The sequence below is a fragment of the Nuphar pumila genome, chromosome 2 (assembly GCF_984573655.1).
Source record: "Nuphar pumila chromosome 2, dmNupPumi1.hap1.1, whole genome shotgun sequence".
Classification (NCBI taxonomy): domain Eukaryota; kingdom Viridiplantae; phylum Streptophyta; class Magnoliopsida; order Nymphaeales; family Nymphaeaceae; genus Nuphar; species Nuphar pumila.
In genome coordinates this window covers 33708473-33726715 of record NC_143250.1, presented here as the reverse complement: position 1 = coordinate 33726715, position 18243 = coordinate 33708473, and the positions used below count along the sequence as shown (strand labels likewise).

The 18243-nt window shown below is 37.5% G+C and overlaps 1 protein-coding gene across 1 annotated transcript in view; it reads right to left on the bottom strand.

The window, feature by feature from the left end:
* Positions 1–18243, bottom strand: part of NAD-ME1 (NAD-dependent malic enzyme 1) — a 185164-nt gene that overhangs the window by 132645 nt on the left and 34276 nt on the right. Inside the window, exon 5 of the mRNA XM_089995612.1 lies at positions 7794–7922. Within this exon, the coding sequence (XP_089851738.1) occupies positions 7794–7922 (129 nt within the window). The remainder of the gene's footprint in view (positions 1–7793; positions 7923–18243) is intronic.

The window sequence follows — 18243 nt, the reverse complement described above, 5'->3', positions numbered from 1 at the left end:
CAGCCTTGTCCTGAAACTTATTTCGCAAAGATGAATCAATATGTACATAACATACAAAACCAAAAATACGCAACTCATCATAAGAGGGATGTTGTCCGAATAAAGTATAATAGGGAGATTTCCGATCCAAAAGTGCCATAGGAAGACGATTTATGATATAAACAGATGTGTGAAAAACTTCTGTCCAGAGACTAACGGGCACATTTTTATCATGTAACATGCTCATCGCGCTCTCAACAATATGCCTGTGTTTCCTCTCTGCAACCCCATTTTGTTGAGGAGTATGAGGGCAAGAAACCTGTCGACTTAGTCCTTTATCCCGAAAAAAGGCAATAAACTCGTTCGATGAATACTCTCCTCCACCATCACATTGTAAATGCACAATATCACAAGCAAACTTTGTTTTGACCATCGAATGGAATTCCCGAAATATTTGAAAAACTTCATGCTTGTGTTTTAAGAAATATATCCAAGTATAACGGGAATAGGAATCAATAAGGATAACATAGTAACGACTGCCCGAAAGAGAAGGAATAGGTGTGGGTCCCCAAACATCAGAACAAATAATCTCAAATGGCTTTGAAGCTCTTTTATTTATAATATGAAAAGGAAGAACATGGCTTTTGCAGAGTTCGCATAAAGAACATTTATTATTATTATCAAAAAATGAACATAAACTAGACTCTGAAAGGAGACCATCAGATACAAGATTTTCAACGAAACCCCAACTACAATGTCCCAAACGACTATGCCAAATATCTGGCTTATTACAATAAGATGAATTAAAAACTTCCAATGAAGGAAAAAACAAAGACTCTGAAGGCGAAGACACTGAAGAATGCTTGGACGACTTCAACTGGAGGACTGGGACTGAAGACGAAGATACTGAAGGGATCTCCTTGAAGACGTACATGTTTCCTTGTCGCTCCCCCTTAGCGAACGTCTCCTTCGTTCGTAGATCCTTAACATAAAAAGAAGAGGGAGTAAATTCGACGGAAGAATTCATATCGGCAACAAGTTTAGCTACAGAGACAATGTTCTTTTTAATATTAGGAGCAAGAAGGACATTGGACAAGTGAAGTGAGGACGTTGACATAGGGATATGTGCATTGCCAGTATGACTAATGGAGTGATAAGTTCCATCTCCCGCAACTATACTACCATTTTCAAAATAAGGCAATAAGTGAGATAACTTACCCGCATTACCCGTAACATGTGTGGCGGCACCTGAATCAACATACCATTCGCCTTGTTCATTTTGCTTGATCGTCATCTGTGACAATGCTGATAACAAAAGTTGTTGCACATCTGTGGATGGCCATTTTGTGTCCACAGCAGTAGCGGATTTATTTTCAATTTTGTTTAATTTTCCTCTATTTTGTGGATTGAACCTGCAATCAGCTTTCACATGTCCTCTTTTGTTACATAAGAAACAAGTGGGCACTCTCCTCTGATTCCCTGTGTTAAAACCCCCTGAAATATTGGGTGTAGGCAAGATACCACGTCCTCCCTACCCAAAACGTCAGCGGCCTCTGCCTCCTTGATGCCCTCCATTCCATCGTCCAAAACCTACAGAAGTGTCCATGGCCAAAACTGAATGAGGTCGAGCTGATTCATTTCCTTCTGCCCTTTGCTTCATAATCATCTCATGCCGGAGAAGTTTCGCTTGGAGGTCGTCAAAAGTGGGCAAGTGAGGAAGGCATGATAAAGTTGTGGTAAACATGTCAAAATCAGGACCCAATCCATTGAGGAGTTGTTGAACTTTATCTTTATCTGCAATAGCACTTCCAACAACAGCCAATTGATCAGTAATACTCTTCAAGCGGCCTATGTATTCCATGACTGTCATGGATCCTTTCTTCAAACTTTGAAATTCATTTTTTAAGAACATAACTCGGGATTCTGATATCTGAGAGTAAGTCTGTGACAGCTTACTCCACAGATCCGCCGCAGTGCAATCATCTGAAATAGTAACCAACACTTCTTGAGAGAGTGTTGACGTAATATAAGCAACTAAAGACTGATCTCGCTTCCTCCAAACTGTTATACTCTGGATTCTTAATGCAAATGGTAATTGTGTCACCTTTCTCATCCTTGGTTTCCTGCAAAATAAGCCGTGGAGGTATAGGAACTAAACCATCCAAATGTTCATCGAGATCCTGACTCCGTATAAAAGGAAGGATTTGCCTTTTCCACGTCAAAAAATTAGAATGAGTAAGTTTTTCTGTAACAAGCTGGCTCAAGAAATTGGCAGAGGGACCGGATGATGAAGACGAAGAGTAATCCATATCAGTAGAATAATGAATAAGCAAACAAGATGAATGAAAAGAAATAAACAGATTTGGGATCACTTAATCAATCAGTAAAAACGGTAACAAGGCAGATACTTGTACGACCAAAAAATGTTGCACAAAGAACACTAAAACAGCAACGAAGAAAGGAAAGGAAACTTGTGGAATCAAAACTGGTTTGAAATAAAAAGGGAACACAGATGATAGAGAAACATAAAAGAGAGAACTTAGGATGAACACAGTCGATGAGTACGCTGAAGGAGGAACACGCTGAAAGGAGGATACGCTGTGAAGATACGCTGTTTCAGAAGGTGGAAATCTGTTGTTTTATATCAAGTACGCTGAAAGTACCAACTTTTAGAAGGAGGAACTGGTACGCTGAAAATACCAACTTTCAGAAGGGGAAAATATGTTGTTTCAGAACTTCTTCACGAACAGGGAGTTCTGCTGTTCACGCTGACCCCATCTCGATGAACACGCTGAAGAAGGAGGATACGCTGTTTCAGAAAAGGGAGAACTGCTGTGAAGATATACTGAAGGAGGATAGGTTGTCGATGAACACGGGAGATCTGTTCACGCTTCAAGATACACTGAAGGAGGAGGCTCTGAGACCATATCAGTTTTTATTTCTGATACAGCGTCTACAGGTAACAGGGCGAGAGAGAGGGAGAGAGAGAGAGAGAGAAAGAGAAACCAATGGCTGGGGCGGCTCACACAGCTCGACCTCCAAGCCCTAACCATTTAATATATACAACAAATGTACAACTATCCTTGTAATATCAGAGATATTACAAGGATGCCATTAATGATAGTAAAACAGCATGTGCTTCATTAACATACCATGCGTATGGATCTGGATCCAGATCCATACGCAAGCTATATTTTAACACTTCTCCCACTCCTTTATTCATGACAATTGAAACCCCCAAATCAAAGATTTGGGGTTTTCCGATGTGGGATTCACCAAAATCCCCAACTACAGAATTTCAGTGGAACCTCCCTTCAAACCCACACATGGAATCGAACCCATGTTCGATCCCTCACCTCGATTCCAAGAAGACCCGTACCTTTTTGAAGCTTTTCCGGCGATCGGAGGCTGGGGACGCGAAGGCAGGGCCGACTGAAGTCGCCCCTCACTGCCGCCGTGGCAGGAATGCTCGAGGAGGGCTTGAAGGTTGCGGATGGCCGAAGCTCTGCTGCTGATGGCTCCTTCCTCCAGCGTGCGCACCAAGAGAGAGAGAGAGAGACTGAGTGAAGAGGGCAAAACCCTCTCTCCACTCCTATTTTTTTTTTCGGCCCAGACCCCCCCCCCCTCTTGCCGAGAGGTGCGGGGTCGGTTACGCCCTGCGTAACCCCCCCCCCCCCCCCCTGCCCCTTTCTGTTTCCGATTCTTGAAAACAAGAATCGTGCCCTAAGCACGATCCTGTTTAACCCCCCCCCCCTGCCCCTTTCTGTTTCCGATTCTTGAAAACAAGAATCGTGCCCTAAGCACGATCCTGTTTAACCCCCCCCCCCCCCCCCTTTAATTGAAATTGGTTCTGGGTCCAAACCCGCGACCCGCGACGCTGGGTCCATTATTAAAATGGACCCGGTTTGCCTACGAGTGATGGATCCTCAGTTGGATCCATTTGGATCCAACTGTGGGTCCGACCCTATGCACCAAAATTTAGTTATTTTTTTCTTATAAATACTATTAATTATTTATTTTAATTAAAAATTAATATTATAGGTATAAATTACACACCCCATTGTGGGTTATTTAAGGATTCTTTTATGGATCCGATAACGGTAACGGATCTGAGGCCCAAATTTAGAAAAATACCCATTATTTTCAAATAAGTTTAAACAAATAATTGTCAAAAATTGAGGTTATTACACTTTATATCTCCTTTTTCCATGATGGTAATTTTTTGTTCGGGTTCTGGTATCGAACCTTGAACATATCCCCAAAGCCCATTTCCTTTAATATGGGCTTCCATATTACCGGCCCAAGCATGATAGTTTGAACTATTGAGTTTAAACCCGAGGGAGAACTGGGAGTCCTTTTCGCCCATTAGAGATGAGCGAAATAAGAAAAGAACACGTACCTTAATAGATTTTTAAGTCTTTCTTGACAAAGAAGACTTCTAAAATATTGGCCGAAGAAAATAATCGAGTCTAATCTCCAATAGCTTGAGAGCACGTTTTTCGAGGCACCCAAGAATGTGAAGAAACACGAGATCTTCCTTCCTTGAACCAAGCTCTGATACCATGTAAAAGTATCTTCAATAAAATACTATAATCAAGACCAATATTCTTGATAAACGACAAGTGCACACATGCACAATAAGAACACTTGTGCACACAAGCACAAATCAATCAATCTCACAAAATGCAAAAATATAATCTTTATTGAATACTTGGGCTTTGACGTAAAGCCTTAGAAAAATACAAAGGAGAGGGGCCAATTTATAGAGCTCCTAGTGGGCCTTGGAGGGGCTCCACATGTAGTCGTTGGAGCCCCTCCAACGGTCACAAATGTGACTGTTGGAGGGGCCCAACGACTATATGTGGGGCCCCCAAGGTACACAAAGTACATATTTTAAAAAATAAAAAAAGAAGAGAAATAAAAAATGCAAAATACAAACATAATTAAGAATATGAATATGCGTAAAAAGAGAAAAAGACTGAAATACCCTTATGGCTAATATATATTTTATATATATAAGGTAATACATATACATATATTATATATATGTATATGTATCTACCAATTATATATATATATATAATATATATTGGATTACACTATTTGATTACATAATTTAACAATGATACGGTGGCTCGAATTCTGACATAGTTGGGAGTTTTTGTTTTGGGAAAACTTATTGAACCCTAAATGGAGACTTTTTAGTTAAATTTAAATCAATGTAAATTCATGGTTTGATTTATTCTGTGTGTGGGATGTATGTTGGGTTGTATATATTAAATTTGTAATGTGCCCTTGGTCCCTGGGATATCTTTTAGTAATGTTTTAAAGTTATTTATTCGTTTAAAAAAAATAACAAATTTTCAAGGGTCAGCTTGGGGTCGTTACATTAAGATAAAAAATCAAAGTCCATCCAGTCCCAACATATTGTCCTTAACACCTGAATATCCCTTACTTGGACAAGCCAATTTTAAGCTCATAACATAAATATTACCATATAGACATTTTTATTTGAAGTTTCTCTATGAAGGCACTTCACAAAGCAGACAAATATCATTAATACCTATCAGAAAGAAGCAACATATAAAGGCAGAAATATCCCTCTAAAACATAAACTGGAGAAGTGATCATGGTCAGACTATTGAAAGCCAGAAATGACAAAAACAAACAAAACTAGGTGGTATATCATTTTACAATTGTACCTCCTATTTCATGGTGAACGGTGAACTATTCTACATGTATGCCAAGGAAACAAAAATCATCTTCTTATATTGTTCTACAGAGCAACACTCACAAAGGAATTGCTCCAGTAGCATCATCTATTTAACTCCTGAACTAATTCAATCTAAATATAGTCAAAAAAAATTTACCAATAAGAATTGGATAGTTGCTGGATAAATTGATATTTCCATCCAATTCTAAGAGATACACAATTCTCTCTGAAGTATTTGGACATCGTTGTCCATCCAAATAGATCCCCTCAATCAGGGAAATCATGGTATGCCCAAACATGTCCCAACCTTACTGTCATAAGTCTGATACTATTTGATTCTATTTTCTCATCCTTTTCCTAATTGATATGGAGGTTGATTGAACTTCCATAAGAGATTGCATCTTATCTGATGGAGCATGAAATTTGAGAAACCCATGTGGATTGGGTAAATGTATTGGGAAGTTCAGTAGAAATCATCTCTCAGACAACTCAATCCATATCTGATTTATCTATCAAATCTACTCACCAAATTTAGGTCCAGACTTGGTAGGGTTCAGACTTCAGTTGGAAGAGATCCAAGTCTTATTCATCTACCAAATCTACCCATAGCAAAACGCTATTCAATTACTTAGACTTAGAATTCCCGTAGCCCTAGATATGATTTTTTTACCCAATAAAATCAATGTTCAAACATCCATATTATATAGTACTTCTATATGCACCTGGATATGGCAACAGTATCCTCAAAATTGATCGTGGATCCTTGAATAGGTCTAACAGGTTTCGTCCATCCAATAAAGACTAAAAAAATTCCTAGATGTTGATATCAAACCAAGATTTGACAACCCCTTTTAATCCTAATAATTCAATTTTTGAAGGAATAGGCTTGATCAATAAGTCAAAATGGATTGCCTTTGAAGTCAAAAATTAATTAAAAACTAGCCTAGGTCCTTTTATTTAGTTATAAAATGGGATGAGAGATCTCACGTCACCTTTATTTGGTTGAATTCAAAGTGGTGGTCTGTAAAAACACCACTTGGACCTTAAAAGTAGGAAACAATCGTCCTATGGTGAATCAGTTCCTAGTAGGGGCTTTCACAAATTTCACTTGGTAAGACAAATTCGGGACATGTTACGCAAGAGTGTTTTCCCAGAGAAACAAACAAAATAAAATTTTAACAAAAAAAGAGAAAAACCTTGTCTAATGAGGGATACCTCCATCATGTGGTTTAACCACTTTAAAGTTATATAAGCAGACCTTATTTGAGTTTATGGCAGAGAGGACAGAAAAGGCAGACAATGTGAGGAAGGAGATCATGCTGATATTCAAACTCTTCAAACCTGATTATTCTATTTGTGTGCTTTTCAGCTCTACAGAATCAAAGAAATCACAGAGCCAATTGAATCTCAGTCTTATTCTACTTTCTTCTAGTCTAGGCAGAAAATTGGCACATGAAATACCATTAGAGAAAGAACCAAGTTTGAAACAGACATAAAGCAAGTTTCCACATTACAAAGGATCTTTTACACACCAAAACATGCTAGAAAGTTCAGGTGCCATTATGAATTCTAAAACATGGCATTAAGCTACTGCAACAGTGAGAAAATTCAGTTGCTTTAGCCCTTTTTACGTTTTTTCCCATTTGTACGCAAAAGCCACACTGGTCTAAGCGATATTGACTTGCAGTATTTATACTTCATGCCCCCAAATATCTTGTTATAATATTCAAGCGAAAGAAAGACCACAAACAGATACTGTTTAACAAGAACAGGTCAGCAAAAATGACATAAGGTACTAAACAGGAATGTTGTAGGTTAAGAACACCCTTTATGACCAGGGCACTGAAAAGCATATTTTACTGCTTGAAAACCTTTAGCGATTTGTTTTTTCTGATAAAGAATATCCACATCTTTAGAAATAACTTACAATGTTGTAACCACTAAAAAAAATATATGGGCTAAAAAAATAGTAAAATGAATACCTAAAGAGCAGTCTAATGATCTAATTGAACTGCAAATGAAGATGCAGCAAAAAGAAAAGAAGTTTGCTAGAGTTGCTCTTTCCAAAGACTATATGCAATAAGAAAAGTTATAAACATACCCTTTGTGGATTAATGCCAGCAGCAGCTACGTACAAATCCAGTTTCCCAATTGCAATGCCAATACCCTGAACCCCTAGATCTCCAAGGCCCAATATTCTACTACCATCTGTCACAACGATCATATCAACCTAACAAAAGAAAAGCAATGATAACAATACTCCACAACCAACACAACAAGGTACCAATTTTTTTTTTTTTTTGAGAAAAGGTAAAGCCAATTTTATTTAAAAACAGAATAAGATAGAGAGCTTAGGGCGATGAGGAATCAACCCCCAGAATCTCAATTCAAGGTATTAGATATACAAAATGGAATAAATATATGTAGTTTAGCCAGAATCTCATTGCAAATATTGCATATTCTAACAAATAAAAAAAGAATCTTGTAATACAATATCCTTCAAAAGACTGTTAGAACTCATTATTTTGGCATTATTATGATATTTGTGATTTACTTTACTCTTCTCTATCTGCCACTTGCTAGTGGCAAGCTGCTTTGTTCATTAAGAACCAGGTGATTATTTTTCAAATAACCTGTTAGGGTTACTTTTCATATTAACAAAAGATACCAATAGTGCCACCCCATTGTTAGGAGCTCTCTTCAGTTAGTTTCCTAAGGTCTTCACATTATCGGAGCACTCTTGACCTTCCAGGGTGTTAGGCTTGATCAGTTTAGAGTCTGATCATGCTTAAGGTACTCTCATGTTTCTTTCTTCGATCTAATTTTCTGTTCTTTTCTTTTCTTTCTTTTGATTTTGTGCCAAAGATATTTTCACCGACTTGGATAGGGCTGATATTGGCCTGGTTTGATGTCGATTTGGTTCCTGAATTTAATCAACAATTTTTATTTTTCAGAATTGAATCTTTTTTGTGCCTTTCACTCCTCTTCTCGTTTGCCTTTATTCCCTCTTCTGATCTACTTCCTAGTCAATGAATTCAGTGTCTTATATCAATATACCCATCCCAAGACGGAAATCAAACCCACCTCATCTAACTACTTTGTTTGAAAAGAGTCTCGTCCCTTTCATTCCTCTTCTTTTTCCTTTTTCCTTTTTCCTTTTTCCTCTTCTGATCTCTTGCTTATTGCTCATTGAATCTAGTGTCAACCATAAATATCACTTTTCATAAGGTGAAAATCAGGCTTACCTGTCTAACTATACTGTTTGAGAAGGGGTCACTTGTAAAAACCGTAAGTTTTGCCATTTATTTGTTTTGTCTGGAACCATGCAATTTGGACCTAAGATCCATATTTCGGATCTCGGACCCATGAATGGGTATTTATGCATAGCTAATTGCGTTATAAAAAAAATTTATTAACATTAGTAATAAAACGAGAAATATATATATATAAAGCGAATTCGAGGATCCACAGTTGGATCCATTTGGATCCAACTTGCGGATCCATTTTTGATGGGAAACAGGCGTGGACCCAACTCGGGGTCGGTTACCGGGTCCCGGGTTCGGACCCGGGTCGCCCCTGTGTAACTAGTAAAAAAAAAAAGGGGGGCAACCCGATAAGGGTTGCCCGATATTGCTGGAAAGGGGAAAGTAAGAAGGGGGAGGGTTAGGGTGCTGAGAGAAAACCCTAACCCCTATCGTGTGAGGGGAAAAGGGGGGGAAGGTGGGCCGCAGCCTCCGGCGAAAGGGGAACGATCTCCGTCAAATTCGGAGGGCTTCCTCCTTTAAAATGGCAGATTGGTATCCCCTTCCCCATTCCTCTCTCTGTTTTGCCCCAAATCTCTCTCACTCTCCCTCTTGTTTTCGTGCATGTTGCCGGAGCCCCATCGTCGGCAACTTCCCAACCGCGGCAGGCATACGCACCACCCTTGTCAAGCGGCAGTCCTTCCTCCTCGTTGTTTCCCTTCAACCGGAGTTCGACAGTGGAGGTGGGTTCGACCTCAGCCGATCTCTCTCTCGTAAAAGTTGTCTCCGATCACCAGGATTTGTGAAACGAGGTACGAGTACCTCTTTTTTATTCTAATGGGGCATCGGTGGAGATTGGATCTCCATGCAACACTCGATGGAATCTCATGGAGAACAGTGGACCCACGGTTTCCACTGTTACTCACTTACACCTTCTGTGTTCATATGGTTTTGAAAAAAAAAAACAGAACTAATAAGCTTTTACCTTCATGATTTGGGCCCAGGCATGCAGTCGGCTGGGCTGTGTACCAGACCCAGCCAACTGGGTCGGCTGGGTGGGTCTGGCTGTGTGCTAGACCCAGTTTTAGATGGGCCTTTTGTTCGAAATCTTCTCTTTGATACATGTAGTGTTCCCTAAATTTTCAGATTTCATTAACTGGGTGTATTCCAAAGCATATAATTAAATTGGTTTTGAATTTCTGGTTAAGGCTATATATATCTATATATATACTGATGTGGAGTTTTGGGGAGGTTTAATGAAGTTTACATCAGATTTATTATGTTGATATGAATCAGTTATTTGAACTTGAATTGTTAGAATGAATTGAGATTTCATCCATTGTTTAACTCTGATATGTCTTAGTAACTAAATAATGTGTTGAAATTTTGAGTTTTGTTTAGAAACTGTTAAAGCTTAATCAGTTTGGGCATTTAATTAAACCTGAGACTAATAGGGGTTGTGCCTAGTTGTTATCAAAAAGAAAAAAAATGATGCGGTGGTTTCCTGACAACATACACAGGCCCAAACTGGGCCTGTGGATATGTTGTCAGACCCTGTCGGCTGGGCTAGGTGGCTTTGAAAAAAAAAATATTTTTCTGTATAGGTGGGGGTTTTCCTGACAGCATACACAGGCCCAAACTAGGCCTGTGAATATGTTGTCAGACCCAGCCGACAGGGTCGGCTGGGCTGGGCTGGGCTGTTAAAAAGAAAAAAAAATTAGGGGGAATTTTTATTTCTATGTTCAATCCCCTTATTTATTTTGATAAACCCAGTGACAGCATACCCGCCCTTGTATTAGTCCAATTACAAAATTTTCTCATGTCGAAAATCGTATCATGTTAGAAACCTAATGTTGTTAGTTTATGAAAGCAGGGCCTGGTTGTGTGATTAGTAAAGTTTGGAATTTTAATTTCTTGAAGCATGATAAATTTTGAGAATGAGTTATGTACCTGAAATTTTGATTTCCATATATGCTAGGAGTTGAAGTGGTTTATATGTCTGTTGGAATATGCTTACACATTATTCCATGATAAGGGTTGTTTTGAGTGCTTACACATTGATGGAATTGACGTGTTGTTGCATATACATAAATACATGAATGCTACTTTGTTCATCTCAATACGATTCATGGTTAGAAGCATACGTGGCAATGATTGCATAAAGATGCATGCATGCGCATACCATGCATATGCACAGGAAAAGGGGTATAACGTGAGCAGTTCAATTTGCATATGGGAATGTCATATTTCATGTTCATTGTCAATGGATTAATTTGGTACATATATGACTGTAATTGGAGGCATGTTGATACCACTGCATACATTACATATGGTTATGATTCTTTCATTAGTGCTTCGGTGATCAAAATGAATCATCGAGGGTTTGGTAAGCCCGAGCTGTGGAATTGTTTTCTCTTACTCATTTCAATGCATCACAAAAATCATGTTTTATTAATATTTCAGTTTTATTGCACTGTTCTATATGTTTCCACAGGCCAGAGTCCTGTGATGGCTCTCGCGATATAGATGCGAGCTTTTATCTTTCTTTTGCATATGATGTTGCAAAACTTAAGGAATTAATTTTTAATAAAAAGTAATAATAAAGCACAGTGTAATATACCTTTTGGGATCACCCATCTGGAGAATGGGGATCTTAGAAATCCGGTCTTGGGGAGACTGTGAGGATACAAAACTCTGTGTGCTTAATTTGGCCCCCCTGAACCCGATATTGAAGTTCCTTCTCCTGGCCACGGTTTTAGGGAGAGTCCGCCACTTTACCTGGGGGTGGTATGTTTTGACACAACTGTTGTTTTTTGTACCAAGGAAGTGACACTTGTGGGCGTAGGGTGTTCCTTGTGTCCCCGACATTAGATGTGGAGGTCTAATGTTCCGAAGGTGATTCGGTCGAGGGCTAAGTTGAGACCCAGTAATAAAATACAATTGTGTGCTAAGCTACCCTGTGAACCTAACTTGACCTCGGGGTTTGTACCCGTTTGGTGTATCCGCGGACAACGATAATTAAAAAGAGAAACTTAAAGTTGTATGCATTTAATAGGGCATGCATAAAGAAACAAAAGACTTAAATGAAAGATAATAAGATGATTCATGCATTTCACAAAAGTCATGCATTTTCCTGTTATGCATTAGATCATGCATACTTTAATGGTTCCCTTAATCAATACATGATGGTAAGTGTTGAATGTGTATTTCTTGTTGCATACTGAAGTTTTATTACATGCTACTGCTTTACTATCTTTGCATGCTTAGCAATTATGATTGTTGCATGAATAAATTCACCAAATGCTATAAACTGTCTTGCATGTATTTCCCTCAATTGTTGCATGATATCTTATCTTAACCATTTTTCTCACTTGTTTCATTAAGAATTAGCTGTGCTCAGGATTTCGATTCTGACACCCTACTTCATTGATTTTTCGCAGGAACAGGTGATCAGTGAAATCGACAGCTACTGTGAGGGCGCGGGAGTCACAATGAGTTTTGACAGTTTCCTTTGTGGACAGAGTGGCTCTTTATTTTGGTTCTTCAGTCTAGTGTTCTTGTCACTTAGTTATTTTTCATCAGCGGTTACGTTACTTTCTGTTGAGTGAAACACTGTTTTTGAGATTAGTTCTTAACTCATGAATAAAGGTATTGGTTAGTTTTATGGATGTTAATTGCAAGTTCTTTTGTGGTTTATGGCTATCCAGTTGGAATTGGAACTGTGAGGACCCCGGGTCTTTGGGAAGTTTTCCGCACTGTTTTAAAAAAAAAAATCCGCATTTTCAAAGGGGATGAGTTGGGGTCGTTACATCACTGTTCCCTATATTGCACTGGGATTCTTTTGGCACATTGGTAGCACCAAGAGACCAACAGAATTAACTACCACATAAAAACCACTTAAAAGAAGACAAGAATCACATTTTCATAGTTTTGAATCCTTTCTATGAGGACTGGCTTTCTAAGGAACAGAATTATTTTTATGATGGATCGTCACATCAAAATCCTCAAGGGAAAAAAGGAGAAGCCTTTATATATTTTGATGTTGATCCTTTTGTGTGGGTGTCGATTTCTGCATTAATTCTCAAGCTTCCTACTCCTGAAGTGAAAATCACAGTTTTTTTTTTTAGTCTAGGACCTGTTTGTTGTAAGAGAAGTGCCTTTAGTAGGAAAGGCAGTCTTTTCCGAAAAGTTCTTAGAGTCAGTGGGTTACCACGGGAGTGTGAAGACATTTTTGTAGAAAAGCTAGCCTTTCCAACAAACTGTGGGCGCAGATATGGGTGTTTGTTTCACTCATGGTGAGAAAAGACCCATTTTCATACGAAAACTCATGAAACAAATAGGCCTTAGTAGTGACTTATTTATCATGGGTTTTGAACCTCTTGGTAGTATGAGAAACCAGTTTATAGATTTTATTAGGAATAATTTTAAAGATGAGATTATAGCTTGAAAACTAAAAAACAAGTTACACACATTTTTATGCATTATTATCTAACTTATTTATATTTCAGCTACATTTTTTATTTTGTTAATTTTTTTGCTTGGCAAAAGGAAACCAAATCTGACCCATCTTGTTACCAATTTTTCCTGATCGAATTCAACTTGATTCCCCATCCATTTCAGAGATAATTCAAGTTTTCCAACATCAATCAACATAAACTTGCATGAATGTTGATATATATTCAGAAAATATACAAGAAGTGCAAAATAAAAGCAAGACTTTATATTAAAAAATAGATAAATTCCATCAACATTGAACTGTGCCATGACCTCAACCTTCATCTGTTTTCAATGGTGTCCGCGTTACGGATATAAGCATGGGTTCAGATTCAAGATGCATCATTCAAAGAACTTATGTGCCATGTTTCCGAAGTTCTAGCAAGATTATACCCAAAAGAAAAAGGAAAAAAAATGAATCATTGTCATCATCTACAGAAACCTTATGAAAGATATTAGCCACCTGTAATATCGTGTGCTTTCCTTCATGTTAAATTCTGAGATTTCTGAAAATTCGGCTACGTATTTTGTAAAATTGTTAAAAACTTCAATTTTAGGTGGCGTCAACTGAGCTTGGGCATGTCCCATGACCCATTGACAAGACCTAAACGAGACAAATAAGATTTGGTAAAACTTTTTATTTTTGACCTTTAAAATCAAGCGAAAATCAAGTTAAATTCAAGCAAAATTCGAAGGCGAAAATAAAGTAATATATCAATAGATGCGTCTCAAAATTCTGAAAACATTGATATATTATTTTTCTGAATTCAAGCCACGATTAGCCCGAAAATCACATTTTCTCAAAAATGACCTGCCTCGATGTGACCAATTCTAGATTGGATCGGATCGGATCCGTTTAATCCAAGTTGATATGGATCTGGACCGAGTCCAAAACCCATATTAATTAGGATTTGGTCCAAGGTAAGACCCACATGGATATTGGATATGGATTTGGATCTAGATCCAAATCCATATCCAAAATCCAAGCCCAACTAATTTAAAGTTTCAAATTCAATATAAAAGGTTAAATTGAGTAAATCCATTTTAAAAAGACTCCCAAAAGGGGAAGATATCCTCTGGAACATTCTTAAAATTTATTATTTAATAATTAATAAATTATGATTTTTTATTTTCTGGATTAGGGAGAAGTTCCATATTTGTCGGACTCCACCTAATTAGGAGATTCTAGAGGGGTGTCACCCTCTAGAAAATCCCAAATGTGGTTGGGGATAATTAAGTGAAAAAACTATATAATAACAAATAGTAAAAAAAAAAGAAGTGGTTAGAGATAGAGTTCTACACTAGTAGAACTCTATCTCCAAACCAAATGGAGGACTCTAGAGAGGTGTCACCCTCTAGAGGCGCCCATCAATTATATGATACAAAAAAAAAAGAGCGAAAGAAAGAGAAAAAAAAAGAGAAAGAGAGAGAGAGAGAGAGGGAAACTCATAGGAGAGGAGAGAGAAAGGAAAAAGGGAAGGAAAGAAGAAGAAGAATAAGGAGGAGAATGAGGGAATAAGATCTCCTTCCGTTCTGGGCATCCGATCAAAGGTACGGATTCCTCTCTTGATTCGAACGGGAAGAAACAATTTAAATCAGGTTTATGTGAGATTTTTAGTGGAAAAAAAAAGAAAAATCTGAGCTTGAATACAAATACATATATATATATATATGGGTCGATTTTCTCCTTTTTTCAGCATATATATATATATATATATATATATATATATATATATGTTGTTAGATCAACCCTTGATTTTTTGGCATAAACACGATTTCTGATTTGCGTGTTATAGTTTTCATGTTTTATAGCTGAAATTTGATGTGTTTTAGTGTTAAAAACAAGCGTGTTTGCATGTTTTAAGACTGTAAACCAAACCCGTCACAGGTCCCATTATACTGCCAATAAAGTCTTTTCTTTAATGAAAATCTGAACTGAAATAACTATGTTCTTAAGATTGTCATTAAGACATGTTTATATATGTGCTAAAAGTTAGTGAGTGTCGAAAATACACTGTTTTCGGGTGATTGATTAGGCCCGAATACATGTTGTATTGGGTGCTGACCAAACCCGAAAATACACTATTTTCGGGTGATTGATCAGACCTGAATACATGTTGTATTGGCTGCTGACCAAACCCGAAAATATATTGTTTTCAGGTGACTGATCAGATCCGAATATATGTTGTATTGGGTGCTGACCAGACCCGAAAATACAGGGTTTTCGTGTGTTGATCAGACCCGAATACATGTTGTATTAGGTGCATGTTGTCGATTTGTAATTGCATGTTTTTGTTCATAACTTCATGTTGATTTTCATAGCTGTGCACGTTGTCGACTTGTAACTGCATGTTTTTGTTCGTAACTATGTTGTTGTTCAGCATATTGATTTATGTTCATAACTGATGTTTTTCTACACTTGATTTCAGCATCAGTGCTATTTGTTTCTACACTTAATTTGCTGGTATAAATACGCATCAGCCATGTATTTCCAGCATGTTATTTTTCTGCATTTGATTGTTGGTATAAATATACATCAGTCGTGCATTTCCAGCACGTTGTTTCCTCCAATTGGTTGATGTCAAAGTTATATTTGAGCGATGCTGAAGTTTTGTTGGTCACGTAAAAACTTTTTGAGAGCTGGTTGTGTGTGTGTATATATATATATATATACATGGAGCAGTGTCGGCTATGTGCACCTCAGATCCGAACCGATCTGCCAATGCACATAATGTGGACAGATCCAGGCCACTTTAAGTGTGTTGGCCGAGTGCTTGGGGTTCAGTCCTCCAAAACTGATTACTCGAATCAACTTTTTGAATTCTTGGCCTTAAGTTGACTCGTTTATGGTCTGCACAGTATTATGTAAAATAATGTCCATTGTCCACTGCCTTTGGCTGCATGTTTCTATATAAGAAACATGTTACCAACAGCATACTAATGTTGTCTTGTGCAATGTGACAGCAGAGCGATGACTCGGCGGTTATATTCTATATCCCAAAAAATGTAGTATGCCCAGATTTACTGTGTATGAATGGCAAAAGTGTTTATTGGTTATGATATGCATTGGATTATCATGCTTACGCATGGAAACTCATGAAATTTATTACATGCATGAATATGATCATGTGCATATTTGAGAATTTATACATATGATGGATCATGAAAAATGCATGTTGCAAGCATTTGTTCGTATGTATATACAATTTGTTTTACATGTAAATTTTTGTTGTGTGTGGATGAATATGCATTGTGGACATGTTTCAATAGTTATGTGTGTGCATGTTCACTAAGGATTTTGCATAAAATGCATTGGTGGTCAGATGTGAACCACTGTAGGCAATGTAGACCAGGAGCATTTATTGCTCCAAAATTGTGTTTATGCATTGCAAAATTCATTCTGAAATTATTAGTTTTCTAATTTAATTGCACTGTTAAATTGAAACGGCCCAGGTCCCGTGTTGGGTTTTGCATGTTAATTTACAAAACAGCTCTTGTGTAAAGAACTTGATTTTGTTAATAAGATAAAAGAGATAAACAATGTAATTAATTTTCTTCCTAGATGTCCCTTCCACAATGTAGGAATCCTAGATGACAGTTTTGGAAAAACCGTGAGGATAATAAAACTTCGTGTGCGATTGTGCTCCTGAACCTGATACAATGGTTCGCCTTCTGGCCACAGTTTTAGGAAGTTTTTAACCACTTTGCTTGGAGATGGTGTTGTAGATACAACTGTTGTTATTGGTATACCAAAAAAGTGGCATCCGTAGATCTTGATTTTCCTAGTGTCCCGACTTTAGATATTGATTTCTAATATTCTAATGGATTTTTTGATTCTGGATATCGGTCGAGAAACGTGTAGAACACAGTGATAAAATACAAATTGTGTGTTAAGCAACAATTGAGAACTTATCTTAAACTTCAGGAATTGTGGTGCCCGTTTTGAGTATCTGCGGGTTTAATGAGAAGTGGAACCAAACTTGTGTGCATTTAATAGAGTCATGCATGCAAAAGAGAACTCTGATAATAACTTAATAATTTATTCATGCATGTGCATTGGAATTATGCATATTTACTGTTATGCATTAGTTCATGCATTCTTGTTGTGTCTGTTAAATTATGTATATATAAATATATATATACATATACTTATATATATACATTCGTATATATATAAGTATATATACATATATATATATATACATAATATAGCTTTTTCCTGTTTTGTATAAACCAAAAACCTGATAGGGGTGTTTTGGTAATTCCACCTGTACCTTTTCTTTTTTACCTTTTTTCTTTTTTCTTTCTTTTTCACCTTTTTCTTTTTGCTTTTTGCTTTTTCAGTTTTTTACTTTTAGGACCATAAGAGGCCCCACCTATCTAGTCATTGGGGCCCCAACAGTCATATTTATGACCGTTGGGGCTCCCAACGACTAGAAGGGAGCCCCCTTTATGGTCCTCCTTTATGCTTTCCTCCTCTATATAAAGAGGAGGCTCCCCCTTGTAAATGTATGGGTTTTTCACCCTTCTCTTTCTTTCTTCAATAATATCCAACTTATGACTTTAAGTCATTTTCACTTTTGAGAGTTTTGTGTGTGCACTTTTAGTGCTTGTGTTCTTGACTCTTGTGGTCACTCTTTAAGAGTGTCTTTTGCTCTATTGGTGCTTCTGCCTCTTTTCATTACATGGTATCAGAGCTCGGTTGGTGATTGGGCTTCTCTTTTGCTATCTTGGAACGCGTGCCCCTCAAAGTTTTGAAAAAAGAAAGTATATTTGGTGCCGATGGAACGTGACTCTAAAGTGGAGCTTTCTTTT